The sequence below is a fragment of the Pleurodeles waltl genome, chromosome 4_2 (assembly GCF_031143425.1).
Source record: "Pleurodeles waltl isolate 20211129_DDA chromosome 4_2, aPleWal1.hap1.20221129, whole genome shotgun sequence".
Lineage (NCBI taxonomy): Eukaryota > Metazoa > Chordata > Amphibia > Caudata > Salamandridae > Pleurodeles > Pleurodeles waltl.
Genome location: NC_090443.1, coordinates 265,414,782 through 265,430,967, shown reverse-complemented (window position 1 = coordinate 265,430,967; position 16,186 = coordinate 265,414,782). Strand labels below are relative to the sequence as shown.

Genomic DNA, 16,186 nt, shown 5'->3' with positions numbered 1-16,186 from the left:
ACATACAAAGCAATAAATAGGTTTTGGTTCAACCACTAAATACTGTGCATCAACACTAGACCCTCCAACGCCACACCAGCAGAAGACTAGAGACGAGCTAAATATTCTTGTTGATTACGCACATGTAAGGGAAGAATGCATTTGGGAGCAACGACATGCAAGGTACCAAGCTCCCCCCATCAATTTCTGCACCTCCCTCACTGTTAAAGATTGTGACAACTGGTAAAGAGCAACTAGTTTCTGAAATTTTTTAACTGTGGGTGGATATGCCTTTGTTTTCACTGGATGAAGGGTGGACAATAGAACATTCTAAATCTTTAGGTTTCAAATAAGACGTATTTAGCTTGATTTAAAAAATCCTATGATGCACCAACTGAATGGTTTGCTAAGAGTGGCGTTGTTCTCCTTTTCCCCTGGCAGTCATAAGTAAGGGAAGCCATGTTTACTCATATCAGATGTGCATCACAACAGATATTTTGTGAACACCACCAGTAACGATCTTATGCCGAATGGGAGTACTGTCACTTACCACAAACATAAGGTACTGGCAGTGTGCAGATGCACAGGGATGTGAAATATGCATCCCTTGATTCCAATGTTATATAGTATTTTTCTTTCCGCAGCAGAAGATGAATCCCAAACTGCAGTCATGACTTCTAGTCTTGACTTATCTGTTGAGGAAGCACAAGTCCTAAATCGATTAGTGTGCTGTGTTTTTGAGGCGTTCTAAAGTATGACTTTACTCCGTTCCCACTTGGTGCAAAAATCACTTGCTTTACTGCTCCTCTGGCTCTTAAAACAGTGACATCTTTCAATAGAAATAGCAGGTGTTTGATTGTCCAATCTTGGTGGATGATGGAATGTTAACTGCACAAATTAGATGCAGTAACCTTTCTATTGTGGACAGTAAAAACACAAAATTAAAAAAAACGCACTGAATTGTGAAAACACTCTCAGTCCTCCCTCGCCAGTGCTGTGTGATTGTGGTGTGTGGGGCACTTTTGTTGGTCGGTGGGGGTTAGTGGACTGGGGGGGGGGGGGGGGGGGGGGGGGGGGGGGTGGAACACATGTCTGTGGAACTGCACATGAAACCTTTGGAGTTTTGTCCACATCCACTCATTCTTGGTAGCCATACTCCGCTCTAGCTCTTCTGACTTTTCTGTTTTCTTGCATGTTGAAGTAAATCACCTCCTCCACTCATTCCCTCAACTTGACAACAACAGGTTTGCCACTTCGTCAACTGGAATAAGGGGATATGGTTTTCATCTGACCTTATCACGTGGCCTGGCATTGTGATGCTGGAGGTGGGACAGTAAACAAATCTGTTCCTCTACCCGTAATTGTTATACCGAAGCATTAAATGATTCACAATTAAATGGGCACCTTGGGAAAAACTGTATCCTAATCAAAAGGCTCCTGGCAGTGTTCCGTATTGATCTAATACAGTTGAGTATATCAACATGGTAGTGAATCTTATTTAGTTTTCATTGGAGCTTAACCTTCTGGCTTGAAGGCTTGTGCCTCATCAGCTAGTGACTTTTAACCTACATAACATGCTCTGTTTTAGCGTATTTACTTAATTATATATTCCAAGATGGTTGCTATGTTTATAGTTAGGAAGAGGTTTTGATTTCACGTTATCAGTGCCACTCAGTGAAGGCGTGATTATCAGCGTCAAAAACAAGTCATCTACAAAGGTATATAAAGGTATACACATCATGTACTTTCCCCACTTACGTGTGACAGTAACATAATGTACTTTCCAGGGAACTGTTTATATAATTGTCGCCCCAAGCATGCCTTATCTATTGTTTGGGAACATACCTGCATCAGGGGTCCTACAAGATCTGTATAAATACATCTCACACAGACAAGGTTATCAGAGAGATTCCTACCAGATGCCATCAATACTACACGTCGCCTTGATGCAGACCCAGCCTTTGTGTCCCCACATAGTCTGATCAAGAGACCTCATTCCAAGGTAATGACGGTTGGGGGGCTCTTCTCATGGACATGGTACTGGCAGATTGGGTTTATCACACCTAGCTCTCTTTAGATAAAAGATTAGGCTTATCATGCTAGGGTATTAGAGCCTATTTCACATCTCACGTTATTGCACGAGTGTGGTGGTGGTGGGGGTCCTTCATATTCAGGACTCTCGGTTTTACAATTCTGTTTCTTGCATTAGTCATTATCCTAATCATTGCAGCCCATGCACTTTACAATTGATTGCAGGCTAGCTAATAAACCCTACTGAAAACTTCACTGCATCTCCTTCATTGCCTGTGTGTGACTGAGACTGTTTTGCTCATGTGAGAAAGGGGCAATCTCCGTTTAACCAGGACTCCCCTGAGATGTCGCACTTGAGTCCATGAGTAAAGGCTTCCACAAATCACCTTTTACTATTTGGGTTTTGGTGAGGTACTGCTTGTGAGCCGGGAAGGTTGGTCCGACAGCTGTGACTTGTTATAGGATTGGCCTAGTCGTCCACAAACAAAAGTGCTGTAATCCCTGAACCAGCTGTCTTGCATAGACAAACCGCAGCTTTGGGTCCAAGTTCTACCATGGTCTGCACTAATGGCAAAGATTACTCGTCTTGATTGTTTAAATGGATTCTGGTTAAAAAATCAAACATTTTGTTAACGGCAGCACAGTGGATTATAATGGATTTCATGACTGGTCAGATCTGATTGTAGCAAGCCTAGAGATTCATCGGAAATTAACTCTTCAAAGATTCTTGCAGTTTTGTTGGACGATAGAATGGATGTTTTGGTGGACTAAAGAACAGATTGAAGGAATTGTAGCGCAGTACTCACTCCTTCCCCAAAAATAAGAAATTAATTTTGCCAAACTGGATTAGCCCATGCCTGTCAGTTGGAGGCAGAAATCTAGGACCCGGTGCTCCTAAACGAAGACTACAATACTAGGTCACAGAGCATAACCAATGCACAATTGAACCTCTCACTGGTACAGAAGCACTTCTGTTAGCAACAGGTTTCTTCCTTAATGTTGGCAGTTTTGTGAAGTTAAACATTCAATTCAATTCCTCCTTAGTGGCTTCCTGAGTAAGACATTTCTCATGTCTGCAGACTGCAGGGTCTTTTCCAATTTACAAATTGCCCCTTCAAGCACCCCACCACCATGAAGGCATCCCTCCGGACAGAAGAGAGTATTGACTCCAGTCACAGACAGAATTAAGTTGGTGTTCCTCTAGGACTAAATAAAAAATAAAAGCTAAAGGATAAGTGGCACTATGTAGTCACCTCTCTCACTAGCTCCAGCTGCAGTCAAATTAAGGATAATTATTGGTTATGTCAAAATAGTCTAAATGAACATGACTTAACATTACAAATAAAAATTCATGCGACTACAGCCCAACTACTAGCCACCTAAAAGCCATCTATACAACACTTTTATGGCATAACAGCAATAAGAATAGCAATTACTCCCGCCTCCCCCAAGCTAAACCAATAAAAATACCTTTTAATAAGGTCCCTGAGGTGATAGGCTGGAATGGCTGTATTCACCACACCTTTACTGGCAAAAATGTGATCAATCATGGAAGAACAGTTTGCCTGTAATTAAAAAAAGAAAAAAAAGAAAAAAGAAAAGAAAAAGCCAACCATGATGAAATCGCAATATTACACTCTGAAGGCAAAAGTCATTGCTGTGTTTTTGCCAAACAGACTGCAGATCCACAAGGATTTTATTTCAGAATATCGAATGCTCGTTTACATCTAGTGCCATTTACCCCAATACTATAGAAAAGTGATGATAGTTGGTCAATGCTTAAAAACAAGGGTAGCAATTTGAGTGAAGGAGCAGCATGGTGTGCTTTGGTCAATCTATTATCCAACACGGCAAAAGGGTTACAGAACTGGAAGTGAATTAAAGTATGGTGACTGATTACAAGGTAAGAAAAACTGCACAGGAGCTGCTACCCCATGATTCACAATCACATGTACATGGTTATCATGATTTTAAAAAACTATTTAAAATAATTTCACCTTCACAATTTGCGGATCATGTTATCAAAATGCTTAATTCTGGAAAAATGTATTCTCCTGATCAACGTTTTGAGATAGTTCCCACTTTTTAACAGAGAAGCTGCAACCTTTGGCATTTTACACCAACACTATGGGCATACCAAAGTAAGAAAGAAAATTAGTTACTTACCTGTAACTGTGGTTCTCCAGTATTAGTGTTGGTCATAGATTCACATGCTTGAGTATTCCCTATCGAAGTGGGAGTCCCACAGTACCTTAATAATGCAGTATGTACCAGTAACAATAGGTAACAACAAGTTATCTTAATAGCCTATCTAAATGTTTTTTTTTAATTAGAAAAAACGAACCAAACTTCACTTATGACCAATTAGACGAGAGCACCCTCTAGAACACTCTAAACAGATGCTGAAGCCCTCATATTTTTTAGCACTAATGTGATCTTATTATATTTTTATGAGTAAAGGGAGCCTCTGAGGGGAGAAGGGTGGGTCACATGTGAATCCATGAAAGATACCAATACTGGAGAACCACAGTTACAGGTAACTAATTTTCTTCTCCAGTATTGGATCTTTCATAGATTCACATGCTTGAATCAGATTAATAAGCAATGTACTGGGTAAAACATATATTCATTATAATAAACACAGATAGCGGATGGTGGAAAAAGACAGAGACTCACCTTATCCAAAGAGATGGCGTAGCTGTTCTGCATCTGTTTTATGGCTCTCGTCCAGGCAATCATGTTTTGTGAATGTATGCCTGTTTGACCATTGTGCTGCTCTGCAGATATGGTGAATAGGCACCCCAGCAAAAAATGCTGTTGATGTGGCTACAGCTCTAGTGGAGTGGGCTCTTATACTGCCCTGTAAAGGTTTTCCAGCCTGTGTGTGGAAAAACTATATAGGTGCCACTATCCATCTGGCAATGGTTTGTTTGGTAACCGTGTCCTTCTCTAATGCCTCCATATGCCAGAAACAATTGGTCCGATATTCTTATGTGATGCGTTCTCTTTAAGTAGAACTTTAGACATCTCTTTTATAACACTGTAGTGAATTGTATGTAGGAACCGGTGTTTGATGGTTTAAGCTTGTATGTCGCTTGCTCTCTTTGCAGATGTGAAAGCTAGTAATATAGCCATTTTCCATGTGATATACTTGATATCAGATTTGTGCATCAGCTCAAATGGCTGCCTCATAAATTGTCGCAGGACTATTTTAAGATACTACAGATATGGAGGGCTTCGAACTGGTGGAAAAGTTCTGAAGAGAGACTATTGAGGAATTGTTTAAGAATGAGAGCAGACCACAGAGACGGTGCATCACTGGTGCACCGAAATCTAGAAATTGACGCTATGTGGACTTTTACTGAGGAATGGGATAATCCCTATTTTGCTAGATGTGGCAAATAGGGGAGAATTTGCTGTGAGTGGGTGGATGTTGGAGGACACACCCCATAGACAGAATTGTTCCCATTTTAACTTATAAGATCTATTTGTTGTGTCCGCCCTTGCCTTAGAAAGAATTTTTCTACATTCCGATGGGATGATTATTGAGGAGAGCTCATTGTACACAGGATCCATGCTGACAAGTGTAGTGATGTTGGGTCTGGATGTTGTATCTGTTCCTGGTTCATTGTCAACAACGACTATATTTCTTTAAGTTGAAGATGAGGTTATTCAGAGAGGAGTAGGAGTTTGGTGAACCATACTTGCCTGGGCCATCTGGGAGTTATGAATAGCAGTCTGCAAGGTTCCCTCTTAACCTAGTTGATTAATTTTGGGATCAATGGGATGGGTGGAAAAGTGCAAGCATATATCCCTGACCAGTGTATCGAAAATGCATCCCCCAACGATTCTTTGTGGGGATACCAACTTGCAAAGAATAGGTATTTCTCGTTCTCCATCGTTGCTAACAGATTCAAGTGTGGATTGCTCCACCGACAAAATGGAGAGTCCAGAATCTGTTGGTTTAGCTCCCATTCGTGACAAGGAATTATGGTCCTGCTCAAGAGGTCTGCCAGGACATTGGATATTCCTGGTAGATGTTCTGCCCTGATGGTTATGTGGTGCTGAAGTGCCCTGTTCCATATTTCTAGAGTCTGAACTGGGAATGCCTGAGAGCGGGTTCCTCCCTGCTTTTTCAAATAGGACATACTGGTGGTATTGTCCGTTCATATGAGGACTGTTGAGTGATTTATTTTGGGGAGGAAAGCCTTTACTGCTAAGGCCATTGCTTTGAGTTCCAGTTGATTGATAGACAGGTTTTTGTCCTCGGCGGACCATCTTCCCGCTGATCTTAAGTACTGGAGATGCGCATCCCAGCCTTTCAACAACGAGTCTGTTAGTGTAAAAGTGGGCATCTTTTGCAGATATTCTAGTCCCTCTGACAAGTTTGCAGGTTGAGTCCACCAAAGTATTGCTGTTCTCATAACCAGTGTTATTTGAATTAGATCTTTGAATGAGCCTTCTGTTGGACGCCATGAATTGTCTATCTGTTCCTGCAGAGGACATAGATGTAACCAACAGTTAAGGAGCAAAGTGATGCACAAGGAGATCATCCACATGAAAGATTTGTACTTCTGAACAGAAACCAACTTTCTTCTGGATAGTTTGTTTGCAGCTGATGAAGTTTTTCCTGTATGTCCTTGGAGGGATAGGCTTTGTTCTATAGTGCGTCTAGAACATTATCTTTGTTGTTGGTGGTTTTAGTTGGGATTTGTGGTAATTTGTTGTCAGCCCTGATTTGCTGAATAGTGAAAGGCAGGTGGTTGTGGCCGCTGCAGTCTGTTGTGATGTAGGAGCTTTTCTGAGACAATCATCTAAGTATGGGAATACAAGGACTCCCTGTTGTCTGAGATGTGCTGCTACAGGAGCCAACATTTTTGTAAAGATTATGGAAGCAGATATTAGTCCAAACAGAAGCACATTGAATTGAAAGTGAATACCGGCTACCTGGAATAGTAGGAATTTGCGAGGACTTGAATATATTAGGAAATTAAAATACGCGTCCTGTAGATCAACATCATATGATCTCCGTTGTTCAAGAGTTGTAGTATATCGTTAAGAGTCACCATGCTTTTTCTTTTTTAAAGGAATTTGTTGAGTCTTTGCAGATTTGAGTATAGGACACCAATCTCCTGATGTTTTTTTTTTTTAGAAGAGTAGAATCCTATTGCCTTTTGAGTTTTTGGAATAATATCCACCGCTCCCTTTTTTATCATATTCAATATTTCCCTCATTAGCTGTTATAGGTGAGGTGGAAGTAGGCCAGAGTGCATGGAGGTTTCTGGTAAAAATTCCAAGGAATGCCCTTTGAAATGACATATAGGGCCCACCTGTCTGAGGTTACCATGGACCACTGTTGGAAAGTATTTGATATTCTCCCTCAGTTTTGAGATGATGGTGAGGTAGGCAGTACTCTTGTTTAGTCATTGTTTGAGTATCTCTGCCTCCTGCTGGTAACCTACCTCTAGAATCGTGTCTATGTGCAGCTGCTGGAAGCTGTCTGTATTTCTGTTGTGTATACTGAGGTCGGTACTGTGTCTGTCCAGGCTGGTACTGCCTATGTGGCTGGTAGCCTCCTCGAAAGAAATAATTTCCTCTTCCCCTAGCTCCTCAAAAGTGTTGTCTTCGGTACTGAAGCGTGCCAGGGGACTTTGTTGTATCCGTGTCAGCCTTTATAGATTGCAAGGCATAATCCACATGCTGGCCAAACAATGATTCCCTGTCAAACAGCATGTTTAGAATTTTTGTTTGTATTACTGGGTGGAAGGAAGTGGATTTCAGCCATCCCTGCCCGTGCAGAACTACAGCCCCCGCTAGTTGTCTTAATCCTGTGGTAGACACATCTCTTTCACAGTCAATCATCTCCGACCCGATGAGTCCCCCTCCTGCAAGATCTTGCATGCTTCTAATTTCTTCTCATCAGGTAACAGGTCTGTGTATAGTGCCATGTCCGACCACATGTGGCGGTCATAACGAGCTAAAATAGCCAGCGAGTTCACTGTTCTTACCGTAGTGGCTGCCAGTGTCGGAAATATTTTTCCAGTGATGTTTAACCTACAGCCCTCTTTTTCAGGAGGAGGTGATATTGGTGTAGAAGGGTGCTCTGAGCGCCGCTGCTTGCGACACCACCGAATCAGGTTTTGTTTGTCCGATAAGGCAAGCTGGAGAATTGTCCGGTGCCTTGTACTTTTTATCAAGACGTGGGATTACCGGAGATACAGTATCTGGATTTTTTATGGCCTGGAGTCCTTCCTGCCAGATGCAATCTACTATTGGAATCGCTCTTACTGACTTCTTCGGGGGTTGCTTAAAGTCATAAAGGAAACAGTCTGTCTCCTTTTTGATGCTCTTGTCCATTAGGTTGGGGAATCCCCCAATATCTTCCAGAGGGTAATCCCTCGGCATCGCCAGAGGTGGGGAGGGGGAGGGAATGAGGTAGTCGTTCCACTCATCTTGTTCAGGTACTGTATCTCTTATCTCCCCTTCCTCTCTATCTTCTCCCGATGATATTATGTCCTCTTCCACTGGTTGTGATATGATGGTTGTCACTCCTTGTGTAGGGGGAATTAGTGTTATAAGTAACAGAGTGGGGACTGGTAAAGGTGTTGTGGTTTAAAATAGGTGTTATGGTTGAGTTATCGGGTTTATAGGTGTGGCAGGAGTTGGTGGGAATCTACGGTAATAGTCCTGTAACATATATTGTAAGTGTGTTACTAGGTAACCAGGCATTGGAATAGATTGTTCCTGATATTCTAGATGGAATGGTTCTGCCTGTTCACCTGCAATGTAGTACTCCTGATATTCTTTATCGTCATCATCTCCATAATCCTGGCGTTTCACCCCTAGTTGAGATGGGCTACTAGCCACACAAAAAGGACCTACATCTGACTCATCATCCTCATCCAAGAGCTGTTACGGTAGGTATAACAATCCCTTACTTGGGGAAGTATGCTTTAGTAAAATGTTTGATTCTGCTGACTTTCCTTTTATAGATAATCACAGATAGTGAGGAAATGTTTTTCCAGCCTGACTGGTTGTTTCCATACCTTCTTTAATTATATCCTTTCATGGATATGTCTTAAATTCTTGTTCCTTGAGCTATGAGTCTGTGGTTGTTTGTGATGACGACGGTATTGTCTTTATTTGTATGTTTGCAATTCTGGCCGATGGGCTCACTGATGGAATCGTCATCTGTTTCTCTGCTGTTGACGGTATCAGTCCTATCTGACAGTAGACTGATATGAGATCAAGAGTACTGAACTTTGCAACTGCCACCCAACCTGTCAAATATCTCATCAGCCTAAAGAATGGGGTGAGTATTGTTTTAATCACAACATTGAGACCCCTATAGTTCACACAGGACCTCATTTCTTTCTTTCCAACGTGGGACTGAGGTTTGAGGGCTAAAACCACTGGGCTGGCCGAGGGGCTTTCTGAGTGCTCAATGACTCCCAGTTCCAGCATTTCCTGACCTCAGCTTTGATGCTCTCTTTGACATAGTAAGACTGTCTGAATATTTACCTTTTGACAGATAAGTTGTCCCCGGTGTTCACATCATGTGTGCACCAGGTAGCCTGACCAGTGGTCAAGGAGAAGAGTTCAGCATAGTGCTGCAAGACTTACTTACAGTCCACCTGCTGTTGGCCAGTTAGGGTGTCTGAAAAGACCACTCCCTAAACTGAGCATCTTTTGGGGTTCTGGAGAGATCAGGGAGAGGTTCACTCTCTGCTTCCTGCCCCTCATCAGTGACCATGAGCATGGTTATCTCACTTTCGAGATAGGGTTTCAGGCGGTTTACATGAATAACCCTTTTACGGCTCCTGCAAGAGCTTAAGTTCACCAGATAGTGGGCTTCCCCTTATCTCTCTAGGATGGGGTAGAGTCCTCTCCATTTATACTGGAGGGCTCTTAGTAGCCACCGGATGCAATACCCACACCTTCCATCCTGGCTGGAACTCCATCAGTGCAGTCTTCTGGTCATACCAGTGCTTCTGGAGCTCTTGGCTGGCTTCAAGATTTTCGTAACCTTTTTCCATTTACTCTGCCATCCTGGAACAAAGGCCAAGCACATAATCCACTGTATCTTGCTTAGGCTATCTGAGAGACCTCTACCATCCCTTCTTCACAAGACAAAGGGTCCCCCTACAGGATGCCCAAACAGAAGCTCAAAGGGGGAAAACCTACTCCCTTCGGTGGCACTTCTTGTAAGCAAAAGGCAGGCATGGACATAAGACGTCTCATCTCCGTCTGAGTTTTTCCAGGGAGTCCACCAATCATACGTTTCAGTGTCTTGTTGAGTCTCTCAACAAGACCATTGGTTTGTGGGTGATATAGCATAGTGAAATTATAGTTCACACCACACTCACCCACATATCTTTTAGGTAGTCAGACATGGAGGTACTACCTCTGTCTCCCACCACCTCTTTTGGAAAGCCCACTCTAGTGAATACATCAATGAGGGCCCTAGCTACTTCAGGGGCAGTAGTAATTGCTTCGGGGTACCTGGTTGCATGATCCACTACAACCAGTATAAATCATTTCTTTCTAGTAGAATGTGCTTTAGGAATTACTAACAGTTGCCTTTAAGCTTTAAGATAGCAAGTCTGAATACACTTTACTATCCATTTGGCCAATCCTTGCTTGGCAATAGGATTACCTTTATGAAGCTTTTGAATAGCCACAAAAAGTTGTTTAGATTTTCTAAAATCTTTTGTTCTGGCTATATAATACATAAGAGCTCTTTTGAGAGCAAGAGTGTGGCGAGCTCTTTCAGCAACTGAATCTGGCTGTGGAAAAAAGACTGGCAATTTCACTGACTGACTGATTTGAAATGGTGAAACCACTTTTGGTAGAAATGTTGGATTTATCCTAAGTACTATTTTGTGTTTGTGAATTTGGAAGAAAGGTTCTTCTAAAGTGAATGCTTGAATTTCACTTACTCTGCTTAAGGAAGTAACTGCTACCAGGAAAGCAACTTTCCACGAGAGAAATTAAAGAGAGCAAGAATGCCTTGTGAGCACAATGTTAAGATTCCAGGCAGGAGCTGGTGGAGCTCTAGGTGGAATAACTGTTTTGAGGCCTTCCATAAAAGCTTTTATGACAGGTATTCTAAACCGAGACGTATGCTGTTTGTTTTGGAGGTAAGCTGATATTTTTGTTAAATTAATTTTAATAGATGAATATGCTAAATTAGCTTTTTGTAAGTGAAGCAAATAAACAATATCCTGTACTGATGCTTTAAGTGGATCAATGTTTTTAGTTTAACAATAGTATACAAAAGGTTTCCATTTAGCTGCATAGCACTGTCTGGTTGTAGGTTTGGGTGCTTCTTTTAGAATGTCCATATTTTCTGATGGAAGCTGTAGATATCCAAATTCTATGATCTCAGGAGCCAAATCGCCAGGTTGAGCATACTGGGAATGGGGTGCCTGATTTGATCTTTGTTCCGAGTCAATAGGTCTGGTCTGTTTGGAAGCTTGCGATGTGGTACTAAAGACAGATCCAACAGTGCTGTGTACCAGCGTTGACGTGCCCAGGAGTATCATAGTGAGGGTGGTGTGACAGATCTTGTTGACCAGAAATGGAATTAGTGGGAGAGGGGGAAAAGCATAATCAAGTATCCCAGACCAGTTGATCCATAGAACATTGCCCTTGGATCAATGGTGTGGGTACCTGGCCGCGGAGTTTGGGTATTTTGCCTTTTCGCTTGTTGTGAAGAGGTCTATGTTTGGTGTTCCCCACATGGGAAAGTACTGTTGAATTACTTGTGGGTGAATCTCTCATTCGTGTATTTGCTGCTGCGTCCTGCTTATCCCTGTGATATACTCTGCTAATAGTTGAATGCGATTGTGAATCGCCCATTTCCAAATTGTTTTTGCTGTAAGGGACAATTGAGATGAATGTGTGCCCAGTTTCTGCAAATAATATATTGTTGTCTGGCCTTATTAACACTTTTTTGTGTGTGATTTGTGGTTGGAATACTTGGATTATTAAGAACACTGCCAGCAATTCCAAGTGATTTATGTGGTAAAGCTGCTTCATTGAGTCCCATTCTCCCTGAATTGTAAGATTGTAGAGATGGGCTCCCCAACCTGTCATTCATGCATCTGCGGTGATTATGGTCTGTGGCATAGGGTCCTGAAATGGCCGGCCCTTTGATAAATTGGTGTGATACCACCATTGCAGAGAGTTGTAAGACTAGCGGTCCAACAACACTAAATCATGAAGTTGACCTGGGGCCTGAGACCATTGTTGTGAGAGACATTGTTGGAGGGGTCTTGTGTTTAGACGTGCATTGGGCACTACTGCTATGCATGATGCCATCATTCCCAATAGCTTCATGATAAACCTTATTGTGTAAGTTTGACTGAATTGTAATTGGGATATGAGAGTGTGGAATGCCTGAATTAATTGTTGATTCAGGTAAGCTAATGCTGAGTGTTCAGAATTGCTCCTAGATATGGTTGAATTTGTGCTGGCTGAAGGTGAGATTTCTGGTAATTGATTGTGAACCTTAGCCTGTATAGGGTGTCTATTGCGTATCGTGTGTGTCTTATTGACAGGTTTGATGGTGCTGGCATTTATGAGCCAGTGGTCCAGACAGGGAAAGACATGTATGCACTGTCTTCTGCAGTATGATGCAACCACTGCTAGGTATTTTGTGAATACCCTTGGTGCTGCTGTTACTCCAAAGGGTAGTACTTTGAATTGACAGTGCTTGCCTTTTATCACAAACCTTAAGTACTTTCAGTGTGCTGGATGGATAGCAAATTTGAGATCTAATGCGGTCATGTAGTCTTGTTTTTGAAACAAAGGAATGACATCCTGTAGAGTGACCATGTGGAAATGCTCTGAGAGAATGTAATGGTCGAAAGGTCAGAGATCGAGGATTGATCTGAGAGTGCCATCCTTTTTTGGTATGAGGAAGTATAGAGAATATAATCCTGTCCCTTGTTGATTGATGGGAACTACCTTTATTGCACTTTTGGGTAGAAGAGATTCTACCTCGTTTTAACCGAACAATGTGTCCAGGAGAAAGCCTGCATGAACAAGGGGAAATTTTTGGTGGAGGGGAGATTGATTCTAGGCAATAACTATTGTGGATAATTTACAGTACCCATTGATCTGATGTAAGTTATTGCCAATGACAGTGGAAATATTGCAGTCTTCCTCCCACAGGAGATGTGTGCTGTGTGGGGATGCAGAGGAAGTCACTGCTTTGATGAGGTGGAGGTACCTCTTGTGGCAGCGGATTTGCCCCTAGTTCTGAAATTGTGTCCTCCATAGGAGCCCCTGAAAGATCCCTTGGAATATAGTTGTCCCTGTTTTTGTTGAGACGTAGAGGCCTCTGATGTTTGGGGTTTAAAACCTCCTCTAAATTGAGGTTCACGAAAAGTGCCCCGAAAAGTGCCCTGAAAAGGTATTGTGTAAAGGGCACCCACGGCCTTTGCTGTATCGGAATTCTTTTTTAATTTCTCAGTGGTGGTATCCACCTCAGGTCCAAATAGTTGCTGTTTAATAAATGGCATATTAAGGACCGCTTGCTGTATTTCAGGTTTAAATCCTGAAGACCGCAACCAAGCATTCCATCTGATCATGACACTAGCGTTAATTCCCCTAGCTGCGATTATAGGCCATGGTGTCTTCAGGTGGAGACGGCCTTGTGGGATACAGATCAGGGTCATTAGATGGAATTGGGTCAGAATCGTACATATCCCATGGGTCCATGTGAGGAGACAGAAGATTGCGTGGAAAACTGTGTGGGTGAAGAAGAGGGAAGGAAAGGCAAATGCAGTAGAGAAGGTTAATGCACTGTCTTTGGCTTTTCCTTGTGCTTAAACACCACCGGCAAAGGGCCAGTTTACAAAACTTAGTTGGAATGCTAGTTTCGTCTTTGTCATAGGAGGAGGAGAGGCAATAATCTTCCCTGTATCCTTTTAGATCTGTATTCTCCTTTGCCTATGGTCCATGACCTCAATAATTGGTCTAATGTCTGTTTAGTCTGCTTCCTGTTCTGGAGATGGAACAGGTTTGCTTCCCACCAATTAATGCTCTGAAAGCTTGGTGAGAGAATGCTTTAAACAAGCAGAAAATGTGGTTTCCGCAGTAGATGAATTTTTTTCGGCTCCGAAGAGGAGCTTGGACGTTTCAGCTCCGATGTGGTATGTAGCAGTCTCGGATCCGAAGTGGAAGCCTCCATCTTTTGACTTTATGCCAAAACAGGCGTGGTAGTCTGTTCGGTGGAGTGAGTTTTGACCTTTTTCGGCACCGAATCCGATGGTTGGTCGTCGATATGTAGTTTTCGGGTCGGTACATGGCCGGCAAGCAGTGCTGGACCATAGGCCTTTTGTGACTTTTAAATCTGTTTTTTTATGGGAAGGCGCTGGTGTACTCACATACTGCGCCGCAAGAATAATTTGCCTGTTCCTCACTGAAGATGTTGGGAGTTTGTCCCGTCGACTTCGATGTCATCTCTAGCCGTCTTGCTCTTCGATCCAGTAAGGTCTTCGGGGATCGGCACGCCTTGCAGGTGTTTTCTTTGTGGTCCAGAGAGAAGCAGAGGTTACACACAGAGTGCTGGTTGGTGTAGGGGAACTTGGCGTGACACAGAGGGCAGAAGCAAAATGGAGTTCCATCCATGAGCCTGTGGCAGTGGGCCTGAGAAGGGGGCTGGAGCCTGAAAGCGCATTTAATCGATCCAGATGCTACAATCGGATCGAGTGTAGTCAGAAACACGTTCAAAAAATTATACCGACGTTGAAGGATAAGATAGAGACTTTCAGATAGTACCAAAGCGAGATGTACCTGTGCAAGAGGGAACACGTCCGATCCCAATCTAACAAGGAACTCTATGCCCATGCGCACTATCACCAAGAGGAGGAGTCACTCGATCTTGTGACTCAAAAAAGCTTCTTTGAAGAAAAACAACTTGTAACACTCCGAGCCCAACGCTAGATGGCGGAACTATGTAAAGCATGTGTATCTGCAGCTACACATGCCATTGAACATATATCTATCAAACTGCCTCCCTCTTCTGTGTCCTCATCTTCTTAGATAGTCAGGATCTGATTTCCAGGATTCAGGGGTGGCACCTAAATACTCAATTTTGGGCCGTTATTGGGAGTGCCAAGCAGTAACCAATGGGCTGAACACCTTTAGGGTGACTACATCCTTCATGTTACCACTTCTGCTGGGAAGTAGGCCTAACCTTAGTGGCCTCATTTCTTCCAAGCAAGATGGAGGAATTTGAAAAGTAGTGTCCACTTCAACTCGTCCTCCTTAGGGATGGGACTGGCATAAAGTGGGCACTCCTAATTTAATAAATTTTCCTGCTTTGGCGGATGCCCAAAGTGGGGCTAGGACAGGGGTGTTTGTCACCTCCGCCATGTGGAGAGACTTGGTTTGCATTACAAGGGCAGCAAGGCCTTTAAAGTTTCCCGCCCTGGAATGTCCATTCTGCCTGGGCAAGGCGGTAATACGTCCGACTAGTGCAGGCTTTTGTCTTAGGCCCTTGAGAGCTCTGGCTCTCAACTTGGGGGGCCAGAAACGTGTCTGTGGTGGCTGAACTGGTCAGGACCAGTCAGTGATTACACTAGTAGTTGGTAGGTTTTCAGGGGGCATCTCTAAGGTGCCCTGTGTGTGCATTAATTAATAGATCCATCACCAGGATCACGGAAGGTTTATTATTCTGAGATGTTTCATACCAAACACCCCAGGATTCAGAGAAGCCATCATGTAGCTGGGGAACTCTTAGTGACCAGTGTCCAGCATATGCATTTAAAATTGTTTCCCCATTTATTTAATGTGCCTCAGAATTGATAGAGACATAGCACAAGAATAGCTGCTCATGCATATATGACCTCACATGTGCCCTGATGCACCCTGCCTTATGGGTGACTTACACCTGGCACTTGCAGTGATAGGGGACCTGGCACACACAGGTTGCGTGACAGGCAGTGTTTTCAGTTTAGCCTGCACCGACACACCCAGTCTGCAATTGCAGCACTTTGTGGGTTTGGTGAGGGATCTCAGGGGGTGACAACTGGTGCTGCAGCCCTCAGAGATCTTCATTGGTAGCCCAGGCACTAGGTACCAGGGATACCATTTACTAAGGACTTATAGTGGTAGCTAAAGAGTTTGCTAGCTGTGCCAAACAACTGTGCAGCTTTGGGGAAGG

At 43.1% G+C, this 16,186-nt stretch overlaps 1 protein-coding gene across 1 annotated transcript in view; it reads right to left on the bottom strand.

The window, feature by feature from the left end:
- The window catches only part of UHMK1 (U2AF homology motif kinase 1), a 155,900-nt gene that overhangs the window by 65,821 nt on the left and 73,893 nt on the right, over nucleotides 1–16,186 (bottom strand). The window contains exon 4 of the mRNA XM_069231097.1: nucleotides 3,481–3,575. Within this exon, the coding sequence (XP_069087198.1) occupies nucleotides 3,481–3,575 (95 nt within the window). The remainder of the gene's footprint in view (nucleotides 1–3,480; nucleotides 3,576–16,186) is intronic.